This window comes from Lycorma delicatula, chromosome 7, assembly GCF_047948215.1.
Source record: "Lycorma delicatula isolate Av1 chromosome 7, ASM4794821v1, whole genome shotgun sequence".
Lineage (NCBI taxonomy): Eukaryota > Metazoa > Arthropoda > Insecta > Hemiptera > Fulgoridae > Lycorma > Lycorma delicatula.
In genome coordinates this window covers 28,332,169-28,358,590 of record NC_134461.1, presented here as the reverse complement: position 1 = coordinate 28,358,590, position 26,422 = coordinate 28,332,169, and the positions used below count along the sequence as shown (strand labels likewise).

Below are 26,422 nucleotides of genomic sequence, written 5' to 3'. Positions count from 1 at the left end.
GCCTTATTGGAATCGCCGACTTGTTCGCAGAATTTGTAAATTTAAATCTCTTCGTGTTCGGTAGTGGTTTTTCCTACAAGATGCAAGTTAGGTTCTGAATGACAGATCGATAGAGTAATTTTAATTCCGGGGATATTCAGATAATTCAGAAAATTTAATGCGGTAAAAAAAAGGGACAAGGTTTAATCGATGTACGGAACTATTCGAAGAACTCTAAATGTGAAGTCGATAAAGAACAAAACAATCCTTTAGTTTTATACAATAATCACTGTACCGACCGGATTAATCGGAAATGAGATCCAGGGTACTGATATTCGATAACGTAAGCGGAGTGCAGGTAAGCAGAAATAATCTTTTTTTGAGAGTTTTTTGTGCGTTTAACGCCGATCACAAAGGTTCATGCGCGGAATGAAGATTTAGGTACACTTTGAATACGATAATAATAGAATCGCGTTATATTTATTTAATCGGTACCGCAGTGCAAATGGACTTACGAAGCGATGGATCGACCGGTTTTAATTCACAACGGCCATCATCAAGCTTAAAGGTTGACAAGAATACATGTTTGGCTCGGGATAGAAAGTAAGGACACGCGCAGGCCTGCGGCATAGGTTACTGTAATAATTGTGCGTAGACATCTACTAAATGATTAAACGATATACTTTGCGATATACCGTAGGATTTAAGGTGTTGTTCTTTAAAACGAAGATGACTGTAATAGCAAAATGAACATTTCTCAAAGCCAAACGTACACGCATACACGATCGAAGAGGAATTAAAATATTTTATTCGTGAAAATTAAAATTACTTTGTCGTAGTAAAATCGATAGTCTAAAAAAATTATTTTTCCCGGTTACGTCAACGAATTTTCTTTTCATTGTTCTTATAAGAAAAAGCGGTTTGAAATATCCGAAACGAGTTTCTTTTTATAAAAATTTTCCGACGACTTAATGAAATTTAAATTTACCGATCTCTATATTTTATTACGACTATTTTTATTCGTAAACCTACACTACATTATATCGTAATCGGTACTTATAAATTATAATCTCAAGCAGCATATTTTCATTTTATAACCCGCTTAACAGAAGAGTACCTGGATCTTATTAACGGAGCGGTAGCTCTTAATCTTTCATCGGAAAAGTCAACAGTTCAAACCTCGGGTCGGCTCGGAAGTTTTCATATTTTACAAGATTTCCACACCGTATTCCAAGACAACACCTTCGAAAATTTATTTCAATCGGTCATAAATATTCGTTCGGTAACATTGGCTCGCGCAATTCTTAAGAACTTAAATTTAAGAACATACTTCGGCCGGTTTCTCTTACCGATCTGGCTATCGGCCTTTCGTGCGCAACACTAATGAAACATTGACCGGTTCATTAAGAAATTCTACTTGGGAAGACCAATAAAGACTTTTTTAAACTTCGCTAAATTTAGCAGAAAATTCCACGAAAAAGCACCCGGATCCGTGAAAAAGCGCATAATGTACAATTTACATTATGTCCGTATTACGATATGCAAAGACACTAAGCATAAGCGATGAAATACCGTATATAATTTTCAGTAACTTAAAAGTAAAACCGGATTATTTTATTTACGACAATCGGAATTAAATTTGTTCATATACGTATCTTTTTTTTTCCCAAACAACTTGAAAGAACTCAACAAAATAGATAAAATTCTATAATATACGTTTAGCAGGCCTTCACTCTATTAGACTGCTTTAATTGAAACAGCGTAAAAAGAAAAGATAATAGCGTGATATTTAACTCCGACACATTTATATGGAAATACAAGTAACGATGAAATAGATGGATAATTCTATACTTTAACGGAGAAGATAGAACCTAAAATAACGCTGTTACGTTGAAAACAAACAGATTATAAGTGAAACTATACAGGACGGCCGGTCTTGACCTTCGCAAACTCCCGCAATAACTCTGGTGCCATACGAAAAGAAAGTTTTTCTTTTCATACTACGTAAATTCCATCGATGTTATATTTTTAGCAAATAATTTCAATAATAATTTTAAAACGCTACGGAAAATTCGATATTTCTTCCGAAGCTGCGAGTTTTAATTTTTATATAGACGTAATCGATCGGCCGACCTAACTTATATATTCTGGCTGTAGTTTTAAATCGTTTAGAATAGATCTAAATTTACTGCTGATAAAATAAATAGCGTGTTCTATAATAAATAATTTCGTAACAGATGTTTCTTTATAAAACATTTTCCCACTTCATTAAAGTTCACTAACCTAAACCGGAAACACCCAAAATTTGCTTAACGAAAAAAGAAACTTTTATTGAAAAAAAAATTACATTACTCAAAGTATTAAAACCGATCGAAAACCTAAACGACCGTTTTTTATTTAATGATTACAAATTCGATTCCCGATCGGGCTTGTAATTTTTCATTTATTATTATTTTATAAACCGAAGAAACAATTTTCAGGATTCTTCTGGTGAATTAAATAAAAACGTTAAAAAATATTAACACGATACAAAATATAAATTAAAAATAATCAATCGAATTAACCGAAATGCTCCTGGGTAAAGACTTTAAAACACAATACGGTTAAACAGTCGAAGAACAAACATAAATTTTAATGACAAAATTACAATGTAAAACAAATCCATCAAAACTAAACATAATCGACCATTATACAATAACATCGACAATACAACGGGGCAGAAATGTAATGCTCAATAGCTCGTAACTCGGAAATGAAGAAACAGTCAAATGAAAATAAATAAAAATCGCTGGACGCCAAACAGGTGGAAATAGACTGTAGAATAGAACAAAATTTAAACTCCACAAGAGCCTCGGCGGTAACACGAGCTGTGTATGGCCGAGCATATCGCACGCAGTGACAGCAGGTCTCGGCATGACCCGCTTTAATATTTAGTAAGCATAAAACCGGTTAAACCGTTTGTTATTCGGTTGGAATATTGGATATCGGCAAAGCTTTTCCTCAAAGGGGATGTCTAAACCCATTGTAGAGAAGCTTTTTTATTATCTGTTATCTGAAAAAAAAAAAAAATTGTTAGTCGGAGAATAAGTCGCCGATCAGTAGCTCCCATCTCGGGTAAAGGAACCCTATATCCTGAGTAATTAAATAAGCGCGATAGATTCGTCCGTTGTCTTGAACTTTACCCTTTTATAGTTGGATTTTCAGCTCGTCTCTCAGTCTTTGTGCAATTTAGCCGTTATAAATATAATTTTCTAATCCTTGAATCCTTTTGTCACCGGCGTTTATTTCTGGGGATTTCGGGTAGACACCCGATGGAAAAGAATAAAATCGAGGGGACCTTCACAGTTACCGCATCCATAATATTTTTGTGATTCGTTTGCTGTCCAGTAACTATACGAAAGACCGATTCGAATACAAGATGTATATCGGGTTAAAGCGATAACAATTCTAAAGAGTCTTAACAGATAAATCAGAATGTATAGGCGTTCTGCAACATTAAGAAGGTTCTGCTCCTAGAATATTTTCGTATAACCGCGAGGGAAATAACGCATTACCGTAAAATTATAGCCATCCTCAAAAATCAGAGTAGTTCCCGAAAAAATTTCTACGAATGGCAGGCAGCACAGCGCCGTATAGAGTTCCTATCCCGTCCTGAACCTGTATTAATGATAAAACGGTGCAGATTTTATACAATAAAAATACGATAACGGTGAATGTGAGCCTAGCCTTTAACCTGTATTGCTACACGACTAAGTTCTAAGCACACTCACAAGGCGCAATAAAAACCGGCTGAGAAGCGAAAGCGTTTTCGCGGTCCTAAATTACGGGCTCAACATTTTACAAAACTATGTCATCGATCCGTTTTAAAAGGTCTATATTATTAAATATGCTTTTCCAAATTTTAACGATTTTATTACATTTATTGTAAATTACACTTAAATTTTATAAAGTCTGATAAAATAATTCCGGAATATAGTTTATACAATTTTAAAAAGCAAATGTAATAAGAATAGATTTTAAAATCATGGAGATATGTATATCTTCATCGAAATGTGTTTTTTATACTTCTAAGTGCGCAGGTACAAAACACTATTAAGTTGTATATAACTTAAGTTTTGCATATATAGGTTAAGTTTTTCTGATTCATTAAACCGTATTTTCATGCTCTTTTTCAATTTATCATGTTCTTTTTTTACACGCAAATTTTAACAATCTTTCAACTTGAAGACTTACAAATTAACTATTTAATCTGAATATTAATGATTTTTAAACTTATTAGGTTTTATCATTCCGGATTAGAGAGAACCAATTAAAATTTACTGCTCAATCAATCGTTTAATGATTTCGCCCTGCGCGTCTATTTTTTCGAAATTTTAAAAAACATCAAACGTCAATCGTCTACATATGGATAAATAATTTCTGAAGCGCACTTTTGAAAGCGGTATCAGTATACATATTTCTGGTACAATAAAATCACAGAAATTCTATTTTTCTTTTATAGTTATAAGTCGCATTAACTACTTATTAGCGACTACACTTAAGTTAAAATGTTATATAAATCCCCCCCAAGTTAATAAGCTACGTCGAGGAGTGGGATGATGAAATCTTCATACCGTCAACAGTACAATGTCAGAACCAACCGATTTAAATGAACGGTCACTAATCCGTTTATGTATCATATTAAAAGAGTATGGGTAAAAAAAAAAAAACGTTTTTAAGAGCTTATTTAGAATTAGTAAAAATTTAATAAGTATACTAAACGCAAACTTCTTCTTCATCTTTGCTATAACAGGAACAAAGCGTTTTACACTATCTACTTTCGAAGAGAATCGGTATCTCCACTACTTCATCAGTCGATCTACTTAATCTTCTTCTGCATTTCGGCAAATACTCTGTTTAATCGCGGTGTAATTTTTGCGCCCGTGCGTTTTAGGCGAATAAAGCACTGCTCTTTAAATTCCTTTACAATTCTAATAATACATACACAACAGCGTGGAAATTAATCCAAACAAGGGAATTTATCTTTATTTCTAAACTGTGGCTAAAGCGCTTAGCACAGCCATTCTTTTAGTTTTCTGTGCAAGGTGAAGTTATTGTTCTTTGATTATTTAACAATATTCATATAAATAATGTTACTAGGGACAGTGAATGCTATTTTAAAACAATTTAAAGAAACCGGTTCCTTTTCACCTCAAAGGAAAGACAAATGCGGCCGTAAAAGAAAAACTACTCCGACATAGGATCGGTTATCGCTGAAAAAAGTAAAGTTGATACAAAATTACTTGTTGCGGACTTAAATCGTGAAGTAGCAGCCAACGGAACAGATCTAAGTGCGACAACTGTTAGATGCCGACTTCTTGCAACTGGACAGAAAGCTGACCAATTAAAAGCTGCTAAAGAGCAGCTTTTAAAACTGGCGTTGTGCAAAAAAGGCTCTTGTGGGCTAAAGCACATGCAAGCTGGACCAAACAGACTGAAAAAATATTATGTTTTCCGACGAGTCGCAGTCATTTTATGTTCAGGGGAAAAAGGTTTTCCATATGTTAGAAAAGCATCAGATGAAAATACATCACCGGCTCGTATCCATCAATCAGTTACGCATCCCCTCCAAAAAAAAGTTTAGGGTTGTTTCGCATTTGAAGGTCCTTATTCGTTACTTCCAGTAGATGATATGTTGAAAAGCGATGGATGTATCAGGATTCTGAAATTAAGGGTTGTGAAAAAATTTCAAAACAGTTTCCCACAAGACAACGGAGTGTTCCGAAAATATTTGGCGTTATGCCATATTGCCAAAAATGTGGATAAATTTTTCGAACGACGAAACATTAAAGTAGGACCGACTATTATTTACTAGATATACACAAATTGTACAGGTGATATTTTTTTTCTAAACAAAGTTACATTTTATTAAATATAACTACGTTCGGATTAATTTGCATGCTACTGTATATATAGATCAGTAAAAAAGAGTTCACGTAGGCCATAACAGTAAGTCGACGTTATTCCCAACTATTTCAAAACTGATTATTTTATGAAAAATATAAATTCACTTGTATTCCGCCTGACCAGTAAGGTACCTTACGTCAAGACTTGAAAAAAATTTAAAACCGCCTTCGACAACAACCCCGCCAAAGACATACAAAACAAAAGAAATGTCAAAAACTCGAGTTAACAAACAAGACCTCGCTTCATTAGGTCGATAAACATTGAAAAAGGCCCCGAAAAAAAATTATAGAAAATGTAATTTTTTATTGTGTTAGTGATAAATCGATCGATATTAATTGTAAAAGAAAAACTGTAAAAACAAAACCATTTTTAAAGGTAGAACCTTTTTAAATCTCTTTCCTCAAAGAAATATACTTCCTCAAATGTAGGGATCTAGGTCCGGTGTTTTACTTTTAGTTTTGTGTAGAATAAAAATTAACATCCGTTATAGTGTAGTTAATATAAACCACATTATTAAGAGTACTATACGGTATTTTTAATAAACATACCGATGTTTAAACATCAGGCAGCACGATTAAATCCATTTAATCATAAATTAAGTGTGAACGACTGCATTTAAAATACATCAAATCCCTTTAAATTAATCTTGAAGAACGAAGTACTGTATGTAAATTTTATGTAAATCTTAACGGTTATATTTATTTGATAATTTATCAAATTTATATAATTATTTACGAATATTAAAAATTTTTACAGAATCAATAAATATACAAATTTTCAGTGAAACAGTTTGAAATGACAGTCGAGATTCGTACCAGATATAAATAAACACAATCGGAGTAATTAAATAAAATCGTAAATACGGTAAAATTTATCAAAGTCTGATTTACGACTTTTATACTATACGCATAAATAAATGTTTTCGATTATGATTAACGTATATAAACAAATGCATTTTTAAATAACGTAAAAAATGAAACGATCGGTTAAAATACAAAACTAAAGAGATGTTTTCTTCGCTAACTTCGTTTTTTCCTTAAACAATAATTAAAAGTGTTAAAAGAACTGTCTAACTTATAAAATACACACGATTATTTTTCTCATATAAGTCTGGTAATTACGTATGTATCATGTATTATTATTATTATTATATTCATTGTTATAAACAACAGAAGATGTACACATTATATGCATACGGGTAAGTGTATACGTACGCGCGTATACACACACAAAACGCATACAAAATCCTATAAATAAGGCCGATAATGAAATCTTTTAAGGCGTGTTCCCAGCACACTAATTGGGCCTCATTATGCGCTGCCCTGTACAGTACACTGCCTCACTGCCTGGCTGCCTATCACTATATCTCCCCTGCCTGTCGGTCCCCGCCGTACTCCTCCCCTTCTGACTCCCTTCGCCCTTCCCTTTTAACTATATAGCTACACAACAACGCGTTACAAGCAAAGCGGCTCGATTCGAGTTGTCTTGACTGACTTATGTTAATTGTACACGACCACGACTAAGCGAAGCAAAGCCTTGGATTTCCAACCGTCCTGCTGCGAAGGTACGGGGGCGCGCGCTAACGAACAACGCGTACGAACGATACACCCCACCACGCCCCTTCTAACGACATACCATATTATTTTCATTATCATTATTATTATTACAAGTATTAAATTATAAAATTAGAAAAATACAGAACAATAAATTTCCCCGTTTATGAAATCGCGGGCTTAAGTATATTTAACAAACGAAATTGGATTTACGAAAAAAATACTTATCGGTGGAAAACGGGAATTTCTGCGGTTACGATTCGTTTTCGCATTCTAAATAATGCGGATTTTTTATTAATCTTTTTAACGCCGCATATCAGTCGATCGTTAAGTACCGGACAGTATAGATGTTAAGATTACACTCGAAAGATTAGCCGGGTTAACCCGTAAAGCGGTACATTTTAATGAACAGATTATTATAGTAATTCCTGAATTATCGTCGGTATAGTTCGACGTACATCGGCTATCTTTGCACGGCTCAAATCGTTTAAAGAAATTTCGAAACGGATGGTTCACGATAATCTTTCGTGGATAAGTTCAGATAAGCCGTTCGGGGTTGAAACTTTTGTTTCTGTAAAATCCTTTCACTTGTTCGTGTCGTAATCTAAAGAACAAAAACTGCGGACCCAAGACGATTTAGTATATATATATATATATATATATATATATATATGAAATCCTGCAGATATTAAAACCCCCAAAAAGGTCAGTCGTTTTCTCTTTTAATGCCGCGAAGACGACTACGACGATAAAGACGACGGCGGTCGTCACTTAAAATCATATTAATGTAATTAAGAATTGCCACTGAACTTTCACTTTGTAAATAAACGATCTATGCATTTAGTGTGCTTCAATAAAACAATATCTGACCTTGGGGGGGGAGGGGTGGAGAAAAATGGTTACAATTTCAAGGAGTTAGTAAGACTACGCTTAGCTGTATAAAAAAAATCTTATTCCCGATACGTGTATAAACATACAATATATACAAAGGATTTGGGGATGTGCCAGAGTGAATCAAGTTCTTTGGCCTTAATCTAATTCGAACAGCATCAATTACAGTTTATTACAGCACCAATATAAAACAAGTATTACTCAAATAGAATTTCTTACTGGTAAAACTGAAAAATAGATAAATAAAATTTCACGTAATTTTTGTACATCGGGCACAACAATTTATACTTAAATAAGCGTAACGAGGTAGATCCAGTCTTTAAGATTAAATTTTATTTGAATCCACGCTTTATTAATTAATCACAATATATTATACAATGCTCTGATTTTACACGCAAACAATTCTTTTTTAATAAAAAAATGTAATATTTTATACACATCTATAATTCAAATAATACAGATTCAACCACTTGTATAAACATTTTTAACAGAATCTCACCGATTAATTAAACCGCTTACGTTATATTTAAGTAAAACGTAACTCCTCTACTTTATTTAAACAGGGTTTACTACGACGTTCTCCCGGGACTTTTATAACTATTCTACTTGTGAAAATAATGAAAAAAGTGCATTTAAACCTATGTCCTAAAACGCTTCGTTTGCGAGTTACGGCTAGTGAAAGATTTCGCTCGGATTTCAGCTATCCCTGTAAAAAGAGATCGCACTGAAATTTTTAGAAAGTGAATTAAGGAGCAGAACTAGTGATTTCGTACGGTTATTGACCTGAAAATTCTAATAAAATATGTTCCACAACCGTACCTGCAGTAGTTTTTGAGAAATCTTGGGTGAAAACGAATAAATTGGGGTAAAAAACCTGTTTTATGTTGGACGTACAATTACTTTGTTGAATGGGTAATAAACATAGATCTTTTATACCTAACTTGTAGGGAATTTAATTCTGAACGAAATGGTATAAGGTAAGTTGAACATAACAAAGAAAGTTTAGAAAAATAAAAATTTGATTTAGAAACAGTACATTACTACACCTGTCAGAAAACTACTTATTTAATGTAAACTAAAACCAAATTCTTTTTGGTGATGTGAAAAATTTGTAAAAACTAAATTTTCTGTAAAAAATTACTCAAGATAATAATTTTTTTTAATTAATGACAGAAATAGAATAAATTATATAAATAATTATTATTTCAAAGTTGGCAATAAATAATAACGGCTGATCAATAACACGCAATTCTGTATTAGTGTTTAAATCATTCTGAAAGGTATAAAGTATATCAGGTATTGTGGACTGTGCTGTCAGCGAAGGTTTTCGGTGAATTTTAGTTTGAACGTGATCGGATTGCCACAGAAGTAATGCCGAACCTATTTACAGCAGACGAATATGCTGATATGGTATTTATTTTGGGTGTAGGTAATAGTAATGCTGCAGCAGAATATGAAATACGTTTTCTGAATCGCAGGATTTCGGATTCCGAACAATTAGCGCCTCTTTTCGCAATCTTCAGGAAACAGATTCAGTACCTAGGAAACAGATCCAGTAGCATTCCTAACAACTACGAACGATTTGCCCAATACAACGCTTTTAATTATTATCGATGAAGATCAGCGCAGTCATGGCGTCAGTACAAGTCTTTCTAAGCGGATCGGAGTTTCGCATTCGACGGTTTGGAGAACGCATAAACAAAACATATTTTATCCTTATCATCAACAACCAGTTCAACATCTACACCCAGGAGACGGTCTGCTTCGCATGGAGTTCTGCAACTGGTGGCATACAAATCGACAACTCAACAAGGATGTTTTGTTTACCGACGAGGCAAGTTTCGTTCGAGAAAACGTCAACAAGTTACGTAAAGAGCAAACGTGGGCGGAAGTAAATCCTCATCAAACAGTGGAAGACAATTTTTAACACCTATTTAGCATCAATGTATAGTACGGTCTTCTTCACAAACAGCTGTTTGGACCGTTAATATTACCTGGCCGCTTAAATGCTGAGATCTGCTAGCACTATCTTAAAGAAAGATTGCTGCAACTACTAGTAGATGTTCCTCTAGCGCTAAGACGCAAAATATATTTCCAGCACGATTTTGCGCCTCCCCGTTTCACTTGTGCCGTTTCCACTCGCTTAAATTTATTTCCCTGTGAAATGGATCGGTCATGGAAGTCCATATTCTTGGCCACCAAGATCGCCTGATCTAACACCTTTACATTTTTGCGTCTGGGCACGGATGAAAAATATTGTATAAAAAAAAAAAAAATACATTCTCGCGAGGAATTAATATGAATGCGTCTGTGCAACTTAAGGACAACCCTGAAGAACTAAAAAGAGCAACAGTACAGAAACGTGCCAAAAAATGTGTTGAAAATGGCGAGCTAATTTTTTAACATTTATTATAAACTGGTACGTATCCTATTATGCACTTTGATCCGATGTACAGTTTCTAAATAAAATTCGAATTTTTCTATTTTTTCTTTGCTTTATTCAACATTTCTTACACCATTTTGTTCAGAACTAATTTCTCTACAAGTTTTGTTTAAAAGTTTAATGTGTTATTATCAATTTAACAAAGTTATTATACGTCAAATACAAAAAAACAGGGTTTTTAACCCAATTTATTGGATTTTCACCGGAGATTTTTCAAAAATTACTGTAGATACGGGTCTGGGACCTATTTAATCGGGGTTTCACGTCAAAAAACATAAGAAAGCACTAATTTGGTCCCCCCCTTAATTAACGTCCTAAAAATTTTAGCACGACCTCATTTCACCGGGGCAACTGAAATCTGAGCGAAATTTCACTAGCTGTAAACCGTAAACGAAGCATTTTAGGAAATATGTTTATCGAACTTTTCCATCGTTTTCACGAGCAGAATAGGTTATGAAAGTCCCGTGATACACTCTGTATATAAATTACAATATCTGTATATCGGGTTTGTATGTACCAACGTCCATTTAATATTCCGGAACCTCTGGACCGATCATAACAGACTCTTTTAAAACTGTCAATTGTTTTAAGGCTTAAATTTATTTAATCCATTAATTTAATAATAGTTTGCCCGACTAATTCGTTTTGAAACGAATTGTAGTCAAACGGTTTCTGTGCAAAATCTTATTTTGGCATTTCCTGTGTACTGATATATTAACAATTTTGAAATGTTATAAAATGCGGAAAAAATGTTAAATGTTATAGAATCCGATTTTAAAGGATAAGTGGATCGACGTTAAATTTTTGTAGCAAGCGCAATCAATGTATATAGTTAAAATTCTCAGTAAAAGTTATCGAGGTTAGTTTTATTACCGTACAAAAGATATTTTCGACGGCTATTTTGGTCTGAATCTGTTATATAGATTTGTTTATTGTTTATACTACGGGATGACGCACTAACGACATAACCATTTTTAACGAAACGTTCAGATCGATTTTATACCGTATAACTTTCAGAACCGTAAATATACATTTACGTATATGTCGGGGAAACGTTGAAAGAAATATCGAATGGCCAGAAAGGAGTAAGCATGGGAAGAAGAATATAAATGTTGTCAGATCTGCTGATCGTAGCTAAAGACACTCAAGACATTACAAGGAACGATAAAAGCTTGGAAGTAGGTATGAAGGAATACGGGATGAAAATAAATCCGAGGAAAAACAAATATTACGAAAGGAAAGATACGGATGTTTTAACAGCAGAATGAAAAATTGAACAAGTAGAAAGACACAGATATTTTGGGACAGTACTAATTGAAGACTAATGGAGTAAAGAAGAGATTAACAAGAGAATTAAAACGACAAAGGAAGCCTTTTTTAGAAAGAAAAACCTACTCTACAGCAACACGGATATGAACCTAACGAAGAGATCAATGCTATGTTTCGAGTATAAGTTTCTACGGCAGCGTTAACATGGACTCTGGGGAGAAAGGGAAAAGATAAAACGGGTGGACAGAGCCACGTAGAAGTATTAAGAATAAATGAACATAGAATAATATCGGCGAATATCAGAAGGAAGAAAAGGAACTGGATCGGGCATATAATTCGGGGAAAAGAAATAATAAATACAGTTCTTGAAGACTCCACTGAAGATGAAAAAAAGAGGCTGAAGTTAATAAATTATATAAAGGATAGTGAATGTTATGTCGAGACGAAAAGAAAACCACGGGGCAGAAACAGATAGAGACAACAGCGGTGGCAGGGATCTGCTAACAGGCAGAATTCCGCATGAAGATGACGAAATGAAATCTTATTAATACGAGCTGATATTTTTAGCATTCATTTGCGTAGGATGCACTTTGAAAAATTATACCTACATATACGTAAAAGAAAAAATAATAAACATGCTCTACTTTTGGCAAAGAGTCTACACGTTCAAAGTGAATTTTTAGAAAATCTTCCAACGGGGAATACGAATTCTATTCTACTACTGACCGTTTTTACGGTTTACACGTTGAAAATATTTTTTTTTTCTCTCCAAAATTGTTAATAATATTTAGATACAATAGTTTTAAAACATTTCAAGAACGCAAAAATTAAAAGCAAATAATATTCCGAATAATTACAACGAAAAATTTGTTCAACTCTAAATGACCGGTGGGTGTTCGCTCGCCTGAGACAAAGAAAGAAATCATCTGGTACCCGGCAGGATACAGCGCAGTTAAACTTGTGTTAAAGCTAAACATAGGTAACGGAATCTTACAAAAGCAACCGACTATATACAATAAGTTTCTAACCTTCACCGACAAGTACCATGTATTTGTGCGAGTGTGTGCACGTGTGTGTGTGTGTGTGTGTGTGTGTGTATATATATATATATATATATATATATATGTAGATACAAACACAAGTATGTGTATGATTCATAAAGCGAGTGTTATCATTAATTAATTACGTCTGTTAACAAACAGCAAGTACAAACACAACACATCACACATCACGACCGAGCTAGTATAGTGTTATTACTAATAACACTACTAAATAATACGGTAATGGGAGTAATTCAGTAATAATTAATACACTTGTTAATATATCAGCATTGCAACCGTAAACTACAGTACACTATTTGTATTATTGCAACTACGCGCACAAAGAGACGGAGAGACACGGTGATCGGGGAAAGTCGAATCCAACAAACATTTCTAGCCGGTTTTTGGGGAGGCGAACGACCACGATTTAGGAAAACGGGATAGAGGTATAGAGAAGGTTCATAAACAGCGGTCGTCCGTCCACCGAAAACCAAAACCAACATAGTTTCACCGAGCGTTATGATAGAGCAAGCAAGGCGCAAAAGAGGGACAGAGAGAGAAAAGAGAAATTAGAGGAGGAAGAGTGACACGTTGTTTAGTGTAACCCATTAATTAAACCCGTAAAGTAGCGTCAGAGCGATGGAAACAGTCCACGCGAGCGCGCGCACACACACACACACACATATGTGTGTGTGTGTATATATATATATATATATATATATAATACATAAATAAACAAACAAGAGCGCGCAAACATTCATTCGCCAAGAGTAATTTTGTCATACGGTTCGGTTGGCTGGCTAGTCGGCTGGGAGTTGGCTAAGTCTCATCAAAACTCCCGCCCGAAAACACTTAGTATACTGTTAGCTTACAACAGCTTAAAACATAACGGGTCCACTTCTGATGGACGTCATACACAATTGTAATTTAATATAATGTATAGTTCTCTAAAGATAATTAATTAATTATTAAATAACTAAAACACAAGCATTAACTAACGCGCGCGCGGGCGGGCGCACAGACACACACACATACACACGGTGAGATGTTTCAGTTAGTCAACAAACAGAAAAATGCATTTAAAAAAATATTTTATAACAACTTTCTTATTTATTTTTCATAATTAAAGACGGTAAGTAAATTAAAAGCCATTCGTACAATTTTGTCTGACCGGTTAAATAATTATAAAAATCAGAAGAAATTCATTCCTAGGTTGTAGTATTATTATAAAACACTGAATAAAAATTATAAAATTACATTCTGGGTTGTTTGAACACAAAAAAAGGAAAAAAAAGAAAACGCTATGAAATCCTGTTAGAAAGGAAGACAATCAAGAATTAATTATTAAATGTAGGAGAACACAATATACCAGAAGAAGAAGAACTTTTTTTTATTTGAGAAATAAAATTACAAAGGACGGATCCAGATAATGCAGAAATAAAAAGTTGACGGTACAAGTAATGAGGTTCGATACAAAAAGCAAGTTTCTGATTCTTAGATCAAATATGCATCTAGAGAAAACTTCTGTAAATATTTACGTGGAATAATAAGGGTTTTCGGAAATCAAACTGAACAGTAAGAAAACTCAGCGAAAAAAGGCGCTTCAGAAATGCAATATTACAAGAGGATGATGAAAATCGGACATTGGTCGATATAATTCGAAATGAAGTAGACTTAAGACGTACAAAGGGGGAAATAAATAGAAAAATGTGATTAAATGATATTAATTGTTCGTAATAATGTCTTTTCTTTTTTGAAAGGAGAGTAATTGTTTATCCCCGGTACCTAAGGCCATGCAACGGAAAATTTTGGCTTTACGTTAATTATTTTTATTTTATTACAAACAACCATTAACGTACATGTTATGTAAATACCATACTTTATATATACAGTGTGTGTGTCTGTATATATATATATAAATCCGATCTGGGATAAAAGTTAGTTCCCCTACAAATTATAAATCGGTTTAAATTTTCTAACATTCTGTAACAGGTTGAGAAAGTTTGGGTTTTGTAGCGAGTAATAATGAACGGATAATCACTAGTCAATTGTTGTTAAGTTCTTTTTTATATTTATATTGGGAATAATGGCATTTAAGTACACAAAACGAGGATGAGCATTTACGGTTGAAGATGATAAAATAACAAGGATACTGCGTCGTGAAGATTTCACGCGAGATTACCTAATTATCAATATTTCCGACGTCGATGTTGAACGTCACGGGCAGAATATAAAATTATAAAATAGCGGAAAGATTAGAAGTTGCGTAGGCCAATTACTGTTAGTCAACAAACAGAGAAATAGATTTTCAAAAATATTTTATAACAACTTTCTTATTTATTTAAAATAACTAAAAATGGTAAATTAAAAGCCATTCGACTGAGTAGGCATAAAACCGGTAGCACTTTACAAAAAAACACCGTATTACGTTGACAAAGTTTAAGTGTTATCTTATCAACCGAGATTACTTCATACGTTTAATGAAGATAACTTTGATCAAAGGATGGAATTTTGGGAGAAATTTATTACTCTGTGAGAAGCAAATAATCATTTCTCTAGTTCAGTCGTATCCTGTGACAAAGAATGCTTCAACAAATTGAAAGTCACAGCAAACCGTTACGATTGTGTTTACGGTCTAATGAAAATATCGCAAAATTTACGGAAGAGGAACTTGTTGTACCGAGAGATCATGTATAAAGGTATATCACAAAATAAAGAAATGAACTGTAACAGGCATTTCATATCTTGACGTACCGTATACACCAGTGTATCAGGCGCAACATTTTCAACAGAATGACGGTTTCAAATACAGCCTAAGGGTTGTACGTGGATTTTAAGGTTTCACAATGATAATGATGTAACCGTAAAAACTTATACGAGAGGTTATCTCTAAGGTAAAGACAATTACACTGTAAAAACATTTATTCTGTAAACTTCGTAAATATATTTTATTTCTCTTAGACTACATACCTTGTCTCTACATAATGGCCACATGAATACATTTATCGTAGCGATACACAGGCTTCAATATACCCTTGTCTATTCTTCCGCCGCCAGTTCATTTAACCACTGATTTTACAGAATTTTTAAGTTCATCGTCACCCGCGAATCGCTACCGCTCAATAATTATTTTAATTTCTCAAACAAATGGTAATAAAAAGAAGCTAAGTCCGGTATATATGGTGGCTGATCGTAAATTTCCCATCTAAATGTTCTCAGTAAATAACGTGTCGGACCCGCAACATGTGGACATGCATTATCGTGCAGCATGAAGACGCCGTCGGTCAGCCGTCGCCGATTTTGAATGGCGCACCGTAACTCACGCAGAGTTTCGCAGTAGGCTTCTGCATTTATAGTCGTTGAACGTGGCATGAAATCGATCAGCAGTATGCCAAACCGATTCCAAAATGCCACTGTGGCCATCAGTTTGCGTCCAAATGGTTGTGGCTTGACCTTTGTCGGTCTAGTCAGCGATTGAGGACGACGCCATTCACTTGACTGCCGTTTTCTCTCTGGCGTGTAATACGAATCCGTGTTTCATCGCCGGTAAACGCCTTTTTCTACGTAGCGCATCAAAAATTCTAAAGCAGACTCCATTCGAATTTTTTTTGTGACGTTCCGTTAAGATGTGCATCAACCGACATGCATAAACCTTTCTGAAGCCTAAACGGTCATGAACAATGCGACCGATAACAGTTCTTGAAATATCAGTTAAAAGAAGGACCAGATTCCGAAATAGTTGAGCGACGATCTTTTTTGATTTCATCATCGACGCGTTACAACAAGTCCTCGGAGATTATCGAAAGCCTTCCCGACGTTCTTCAAGGTGCACATTAATTCTGTTATTTCTAAACCTTTCACACCATTTTCCGACGTTTCTTACATTCATTACATTGTCACCGTACAAAGCAACCAACTGCTTATGAAATTCAGCCGGCTTAACGTTTTGACGATTTAAAAAACGTATTTCCCAGTCGGCGGCAACATCGATTTTCCTATTCATTTTATAACGTAATAACTCACACGTAATCAAAAATACAACGCGACAACTTACAGACAACAATGTAGTGTGTAAATTACTAGCGTGGCCATGAACGACGCAGGTAAGCCAACCTTAAGGAGAGAAATTTCCCAGCGGTCTTTACTTTAGAGATATCCCTCGTATATTAATCGATCAATCCATACAGAATTGTAATGCAAGCTCCTATGTTTTGACTACAAATCTAAATCCAGAGAAGTAAAATAATAAAGAAAAAACAACTTGGATACGAATAATTGCCGGAATTACAAATTTAAACCCTTATCTACGACTTGGGGCCAGACTTAACAGAAGCTGTCCTTTGTATTTTTCCCACAGGTACGCTATTTTTATTTCATACGAAAACATTTTTATCGATCATTTTGTGGTCATTTTCCGATGAGTTTTCACTGTGACAAAGACCGTTTAGTATGTAAACGTTTAATGTACAGTTGAACTGCAGACGAGTTGAAAAAAGACTGCGTTAGTTCACCGATGGAGAAAAGTAACTTGTTATCGCTTATCCAAAAGGGTGTGAAAATGGCGCTACAGGCAGAAAATTTGATATGCAGAATCCTGCATTCGTGAGTGTCGAAAAAAATAAAACGAATTTCCCAGAGCCGATAAAAACAAGGGAGGATTTTTGCGGAAAACGCTAAATATCCCGAAATAGAAGAAAAAACTTGCCGCTCATTGGATTCTACTTGTCGATTTCTACAGAAATGTGTCAAATGAAGGCCCTGGAAATTTCCAATGAATTAAATATCGGTACGAATGTATTTTACGTTAGTCTAAGCCGATTTCATTGCCGACATAGTTTTTCTATTGAAAGGACGACAACAGTACAGCGGTAACCAGAAACGTACGAAGATAGACCCAATAATTCTAAATATGTCAAAAATTACGTAAAAGTAAAGATTAATCCCTCGATCAAGTCGGGAATGCGTATCAGACACCGGTGACTTTCGAAATGGCATCGACAACAACTGACTGTGTAGGTGTAGTTGTTCTTTCAGAACGTAAAAAATTTCACTCGAATGTAATTAAAAAAACAAGTACTTAACGGTGAAAGATTTGCAACCGATATTGTCGTAGGAGCGAGCACAAGTAAAGGGACAGATGAGTAATGAATTATTACTGGGCCGGATTAATAACCGTCTGGGAACGTCAAGCAGGCGCTCATTGAGAAAGCCTTCCGTACTTGTAACCGACAGTTTTACACTCGAACAGTAATGCGAGGACCGATTGCTGGAAAGTGTGTTCCGGTTTATTATTCCGGTGAAATGACATCTATTCTTCAACCTGTAGATATCTGAGTAAACCGACCGCTAACTAGAATGCCCGATAATCACTACAAGCACACAAATCGCGCACTACAGATACTGTACACAAACCGAATGGCCAACATGATATACGAGACTACATCATCCGGTAAAATTAAGGAACGGTCTTTGATACAGATTTATAAGTGGATTATTGCGGCTCGGTAAGAAATACCGGATGATCTTATTAAAAGATCGCCCGAGAAATATACGGTAATTAAAAACAAAATTTTATTACGAACACAAACACTTTTTAAAACATTATCGTTGCAAAAACATAAACAAAAAGGTACGAGGGGAATTAGCTGTATATAGAGTACAATACATGAACGCGGCAGTTAGATTCGAATGGTGATGGGAAAGAGCGAAGGGGTAAGTGGGAGAAGGTTGAAATTTGCACATCCGCAGTTCTGATTGATAGAACCTCTCCGGATGTAATCTTTCGACACCGAGCCGCACAAGCACATACACACACGTAAAATAAATGTGTACGTGTAGCCTACTGTAGTATACAGTGTGAGGGGGGAGACCAGCCAGCACGACGGTTCAAAATGAATAGCAACAGGACAAAGTGATATGTCAAACAAAAACAACAATAACGCGTCACAATGACACACCACTAGCACCAAAGAGTGAGTGATTGATACCGGTAAAATATAATACTGTATGTATATATATATATATATATATACACACACACACACACTCACACGCGAATAAACGGTATACGAGTGTATCACTTACAAAGACAGTTTGTCTGACAGATTTTCTACGAATTATAAATAAAAACTGATGAAATTCTCAAACAACTAATAATAGTGATCTTAAAAAAAAGTACCGTCTGTTAGTTACAGATGCTCAAAAATTGATTAAACTTCACTTCCATTAACCGGTCGGTCGTTAAATAGTTCTGCACCAATAAAAAATTCAAAAAATACATACATTATCGGCAATAAGAATTTTTAAGAAAAACTTTTCAATAAAATACAAAATAATCTAAAATGATAAAATACCAATGTATCGTTTAAACAGTGCCAGTACCTTGGACCCGGTTATTTACCCGTTTAAACAAATACCGGTGAGAAACTTTAAACCGAACCGTTACAAATTAAAGAAAGTTGCGACATGTAACTTTTTGGATGAAATCGAAGAATGAAAACGTAAATTAAACTAAATTGTGTATTTACACTTTAGCAAACGTTAACATACTTACCGTATAATTATTTATTTACAGACGAGAGGCTGTCTGTTGACCGCAGGCGGCGGCCCGGGAAAAGGTGGTGGTCCTCTGATGCGCGCAGGGGTGAGATCTGCGCGTAGAAGGTATCAGCATCGTCCCCTAACGTAGATTATCGTTGATGACGTGTCCGCTGAGAGCCTGCGTGTCTACCGGCGCGTCCGAAGTGAATATGTTCATGCCATCAAGGAAGCCAAACTCAAATATCAGCAAGACACCATGCGCGAGTTGCAGGTACTTGCTGACATTCAGCGACCTAGTCGTGGCAGCGAACAGCTGTCTTGACGAGATAAATTAATTTATCGAGTGTTATATATGTTTTAGTAGTTAACGGGATGCGCCTACTCGTTTTAGAAATATATGACAAGCGAGCGGTGGGACACGAAGCAAGTAGTGTGTGGCACCAAGCTTAGATCGCTCGCGCAATTAGGTTACCTCTAGGAGCTAGTTAGGACACTGGTCGCTAATCTGATTGGCGACTCGGTAGTCGTTCGTGGCACAGACATTCGTTTTATGTTTTAGGGCGACCGAATGGAGTGGTGGCGGGAGAAATGCCATGCAAACCAATTACCGTATATTTATAAAGAATGTTCGAAGCAAACGCCCGGCCCAGCGATGCACTTTTGCGCTCGATTGATCATACTCGTATTGAGAGTCACCTGACCCGAAACGTGGTTTAAAATTTTGTTGATTTCTTGTCGAATTCTAATCTTCAAATAAACCGAGGAAAAAATCGCAACTAGAAATATAAGGCGAACGCGTAGGCCACCGTTTTTTTCTGAGGGTTCGTTCTTCTAAAAAAGGCACATGAACGCGTTCTAGTGAATCGTTTGAACCGCGACACATTGTTTCATCTTGTCGAAAGAAGTCGTACTCTTTTTCACGATCTGTTAACCGATCGTAGAATGCTTCGAAAATTGTCCAGTACACTTCTGTATCGACGGTTCGGTCAAAAAATGTCGGCCTCCCTATACGATTACTAGAAACAAGCGCACCGTTCACAGAGTTTCTCATCGTGAAGTGGACGCTCAATCATCCGGTGAGGAGTTTTCAGTCATCCGATAACTGGTGAGAACTAACAAGTCCAGGTAAATGAACCGTTTCGTCTGACGTGAAATACAGCAACATTATCCGTCGACAATGTTTATGAGAGGTGAGTAGCAGTAATTAAGACGTTTGTACAGTCGTTACACGATAGATATCAAATTTATACCTTGAAAAATCTTACAGCAAGATGCGTATTTTACAACGCTTTGTCGTGTTAACTTATAAATTTTTTCGGGCCGGCAGAAATTCTTTGAATATCGGCCAATGCTTCTGACGTACTAACGGAAGGTCGCCTATTTCGTTTTGCCTTTGAAACCGACCACGTTGTAAGCCATTTTTTAACGAATCGTATATGATACTATTTCATTGGATATGACGTTCGAAACTTTTTCTGCTAATATTTAATGCGTTTCTTCCACAAAGTCCATTGCTTCCGCTACAGAGACCCTTTCCTCGACCGAATAAGGAATTTTAGATAAAGAACTATTGCAAAGAACATTATACTATACTACACTGAAGCGTGAACAATTTACAAACGGCAACAATAGTGTAGACTCTACAGTAGTAACAAACACAACCTGTAATGGCGCTAGTAGTAGCAGTGACGGTAACAACGTTAAAGAGTCACCCATATATAGCGGGCGGCGTACAACTGTACATATTACATGCGGGAGAAATAGACTGATGAGTGGAACAGTTAGATAGTCATTCGTGTACGAAATCTCGTATAGCTGCGTATACTTAAGTAGTATGCAGCATATTGTAAGATATTTTCAGCATAGTTAGTAGCGAGGAAAGCCAGCCGTCACACTACGAGTACTGTAAATAAAGTAATGAGACTGGTTCAGAAAAACGTTTTATTTACAATCCAATTATGCATGGACTCTGTCACATTCGAAATAGTTCCCTTGGGAAGCCACGCAACGCTTCAAAAGGTTTTCCCACTCTTCATAGCAGTGTTGGAACTCGGAAATCGAAATATCCTTCAGATGGTCGATTACATTTTGTTTTCTACTGTTCCAAATGGTATCTTTTGAGGTGTTTAATTAAAATCGGGAACACGAAAAAGTCGCAAGGACTCAATTCAGGTGAATAAGGTGGTTGAGAGGAACTACAGGAATGTTTTTCATTGCCAAAAACCCATTAATTGAGAGTGCAGTGTGACAAGGTGCATTGTCATGATGCAGCATCCAGTCGTCTTGGCTGGACTCTCGCGGGTAACTCTATTCCGCAGTCTTTCAAAAATTTCTCGGTAAACATATCGATTTACAATCTGTCTTGTAGGCAAAAGCTCCTTATGGAATATGCCATAACTATTGAAGAAACAAATTAGCACGGTTTTGATTTTCTCATTTTTGCTTTTTTGGGGACGTGGTGAGTTTGAAGTGTGATACTCCTTGGTCTGGCGTTTTGTTTCTGGGTCGTACTCAAATATCCAAGATTCATCACTAGTAACATTTTTTTAGAAAATCAGAATCAGTTTCAATTCGCCCTAGAAGAACGCGGTACACTTCCACCCTGTTGTTTTCTTTCCTTTCTTTTTCCTGTTTAGCCTCCGGTAACTACCGTTTAGATAATTCTTCAGAGGATGAATGAGGATGATATGTATGAGTGTAAATGAAGTGTAGTCTTGTACATTCTCAGTTCGACCATTCCTGAGATGTGTGGTTAATTGAAACCCAACCACCAAAGAACACCGGTATCCACGATCTAGTATTCAAATCCGAGTAAAAATAACTGGCTTTACTAGGCCTTGAACGCTGTAACTCTCGACTTCCAAATCAGCTGATTTGGGAAGACGCGTTAACCACTAGACCAACCCGGTGGGTTACCCTGTTGTTTTCTGTTCAACAGTGAAGTTTTTGGGACCAATTTTGCACAAACGTTTTTATGTCAGGTTCGTTTGTCAAAATTTGATAGACTGTGGTACGGTTCAAATTCAAGTGTTCTGCAAACATTGTGACGGTTCATCACCGGTCGTACCACATCAAGTCTCTGATTCGCTCAACATTATCGTCACGTTTCGACGTTAACAGTCTTCCAGAGCGTTGATCGTCCGCAACTGATTCCCGGCCGTCTGAAAATGCTTTAACTACCTAAAAACTTGGGCTCGTGACAGAGCGTCATTTCCACACGCTCTTTACAACTTTGAAAAAGTTTCAGTAGCATTCTCACAGAGTTTAACACAATACCTGATTACACAACGTTGCACATAATTAGTATCACTGATTTTTGTAACACGCAACGAAAACTCGTTTCACGAAGTTTGTTACGTCTCACGTGGCAACAATAGACTAAAAATATTAATACATATAAATCAGCTGTTCATATAACCACATGTTTACCAGTAAATTTACAGTGTTGCCACTTAAGCCGCCAGAAAAAAACTAGTCTCATTACTTTATTTACAAGCCTCATATGTGTATAGCAATACGCCGCCCGGTAAAACTGCAATTCGAGACGTTCGATTCGGTTTTAAGTCGCTTCCTATATAAATAACTTTAATAACGTAACAGTGAGAGATCATCGTGCCCGTTAAGAAATCAATGTTATTTTAAATACCCATTAATGTTTACTGCTTCTGACAAAGGACGTTCATCAGCAAGCAGCAAACGTAAAAATGATAAAACTTTCAATCTGCTAGCTGCGCTGTCGGATTTAATCCTCTTAAAGATCTTAGCGTGGTCCTGGTTTCCTGAAGAAACCAGGACCACGCTTATAGTAGCTGATGTCTAAGAAATGCGGTGGTGGTGGAACTTGTTAACGAAAAAAGACCTCTTTTAATTCAGGAATCTAATGGATTATCACAAGTAGTTATAATTACACTCCTACACATCTGAACCGGATCAACAAACTGGTTCCATGGTAAACTTAAAATATACTATACCTAATTCATATATATATACGTAAATAAGTCGATTATATTCGGAGAACAAAATTAAACGAAGGTTAATTGAACGTTACAGTTAAAAGGTACCAAAATAAAGTAAAATACAACTTAAGAAAGATGTAAGTAAATAAAGACGCTGAGTTTATACGCATAACAAGAGCGTAAACACGATTTGTAAATAAAAGAAAAAGACGCTAAAATTAAATTGAATCGATCAAAACGCAGCATCAAAAAGGCAACAGAGATAAAAGATCAAGCTAACAGACTTCCTGTGTCTTTTTTAAATGACAAAGAATCAACTACGGGACCACCAACTGACACAAGACCGACGGACAAATGAATGAGCGCTGACATCAACTGGACTGCAAGATACGCCAGTCATCCACAGTACACGTAATTGTTTTATATATATATATATATATAAAATAAAATCATAACTGTAACGGCCGCAATTCTACAGTGACACCATGCACATTAAGTATATAACTGGACTGTTCTGAAAGTAATTTCAATTTATTATAAACAGAATTTTACTCTTAAATAATATTAAAAAATTTTTTCCAAATTTAAAAAAAAAATTGCTTTATATTTTTTTGTCATGCTTCAGTCAAATTGTTATCATACATTGCATGAGTTTAATTAGTAGGTTAATTTTTAATTTGGATTTCAAAAGATAACATCATATATTGAAATTTCTATTATATATATAAAATATCAAACAAATTGTCATTCAAACATTTACTATACAAAGTTAACGAGTAGTGAAGTTTTATAGTGACGTTTATATTTCATTTACTAATTACAATTTTCGACGAACGGCTATCGGATTTGTCAACTGCGACCCCAAAAAACCCGTATAGCCGTTTAGTAATTTTTTACACCCGCACCCTTAATTTACCCCCGTACGGGGGGGGGATGTTTGAAAACGTAATGCTGGAATATTATATTGTCACCCGGCTTTGATAAAAACAATTGAACTCTTATTTCATCCTTGTAAAAAAAACAAAAAAAAAACAGTATATTGCAATTAGAAGATCTACATTAATATCCACCAGGTGAATTTATCTTTTTTTGAGGTACCGATCAGCATATTATTCACTTAAATGCTTTAAGGCCCCAAATTTATGTCTTCCTTTTTTTATCATAATTATACAGAATTTATGATAGAATGAAATTTGAAACATTTTTTTTGTCTTCAGTCATTTGACTGGTTTGATGCAGCTCTCCAAGATTCCCTATGTAGTGCTAGTCGTTTCATTTCGGTATACCCCCTACATCCTACTTCCCTAACCATTTGTTTTACATATTTCAAACGTTGCCTGCCTACACAATTTTTTCCTTCTACCTGTCCCTACAATATTAAAGCGACTATTCCAGGATGCCTTAATATGTAGCCTAAAGCCTGTCTCTTCTTTTAGCTATATTTTTCCAAATGCTTCTTTCTTCATCTATTTGCCGCAATACCTCTTCATTTGTCACTTTATCCACCCGTCTGATTTTTAACATTCTCCTATAGCACCGCATTTCAAAAGCTTCTAATCTTTTCTTCTCAGATACTCCGATCGTCCAAGTTTCACTTCCATATAAAGCGACACTCCAAACGTATACTTTCAAAAATCTTTTTTTGATGTTTAAATTAATCTTTTTTGTAAACAAATTATATTTCTGACTGAAGGCTCGTTTCGCCTGTGCTATTCGGCATTTTATGTCGCTCCTGCTTCGTCCATCTTTAGTAATTCTACTTCCCAAATAACAAAATTCTACCTCCATAATATTTCTCCTCCTATTTTCACATTCAGTGATCCATCTTTGTTATTTCTACTACATTTCATTACTTTCGTTTTGTACTTGTTTATTTTCATGCGTAGGACTTCATCTATGCCATTCATTGTTTCTTCTAAATCCTTTTTACTCTCGGCTAGAATTACTATATCATCAGCAAATCGTAGCATCTTTATCTTTTCACCTTGTACTGTTACTCCGAATCTAAATTGTTCTTTAACATCATTAACTGCTAGTTCCATGTAAAGATTAAAAAGTAACGGAGATAGGGAACATCCTTGTCGGACTCCCTTTCTTATTACGGCTTCTTTCTTATGTTCTTCAATTATTACTGTTGCTGTTTGGTTCTTGTACATGTTAGCAATTGTTCTTCTATCTCTGAATTTGAACCCTAATTTTTTTTAAAATGCTGAACATTTTATTCCAGTCTACGTTATCGAATGCCTTTTCTAGGTCTATAAATGCCAAGTATGTCGGTTTGTTTTTCTTTAATCTTCCTTCTACTATTAATCTGAGACCTAAAACATTATAGATTGAAAAAAAAAATTGGGATGAATTTATTGTAGCGGTTAAAATAAGTACGGCTGTTTTGAGTGTAGCTATCAATCTATTAAAGCTTATGAAAATCAGGATGATTGGAAGGAAAAACTTTTCTCAACAGTTTTGAGAAAAGAATTTGATTTCCAGCGATTAAAAAAGGGTTAATATTATTTTAACTAAACCGCCGATGATGTTTACCGATAAACAAGTACATTTTAAAATGAATTACGTAATTCAAAAAAGAAAGAAAGAAAATCGATTAAACAAAGTTAAATAGTCGAAAAACATTTTAAGATATAAAACCAAAGGGATATTAATAAATATGTAAATATCTAAAACAGTTAGTTGGCTGACCTGTTTTCTCTTTAATCTCACAGAGGACGCTGAATAACGATGGTTTCATACGATGACAGTTGAGGGTGTGCTTCCTGAAAAAAAAGAAATAATAATAAATAGAATTTAAAT

General features: G+C 35.3%; 1 protein-coding gene across 3 annotated transcripts in view; it reads right to left on the bottom strand.

The window, feature by feature from the left end:
* exd (PBX homeobox extradenticle) overlaps window positions 1–26,422 on the bottom strand; it is a 617,080-nt gene that overhangs the window by 566,451 nt on the left and 24,207 nt on the right. For all 3 annotated transcript variants that reach the window (XM_075370540.1, XM_075370542.1, XM_075370541.1), the window contains exon 2: window positions 26,312–26,385. In XM_075370540.1, coding sequence (XP_075226655.1) covers window positions 26,312–26,385 — 74 coding nt within the window. The remainder of the gene's footprint in view (window positions 1–26,311; window positions 26,386–26,422) is intronic.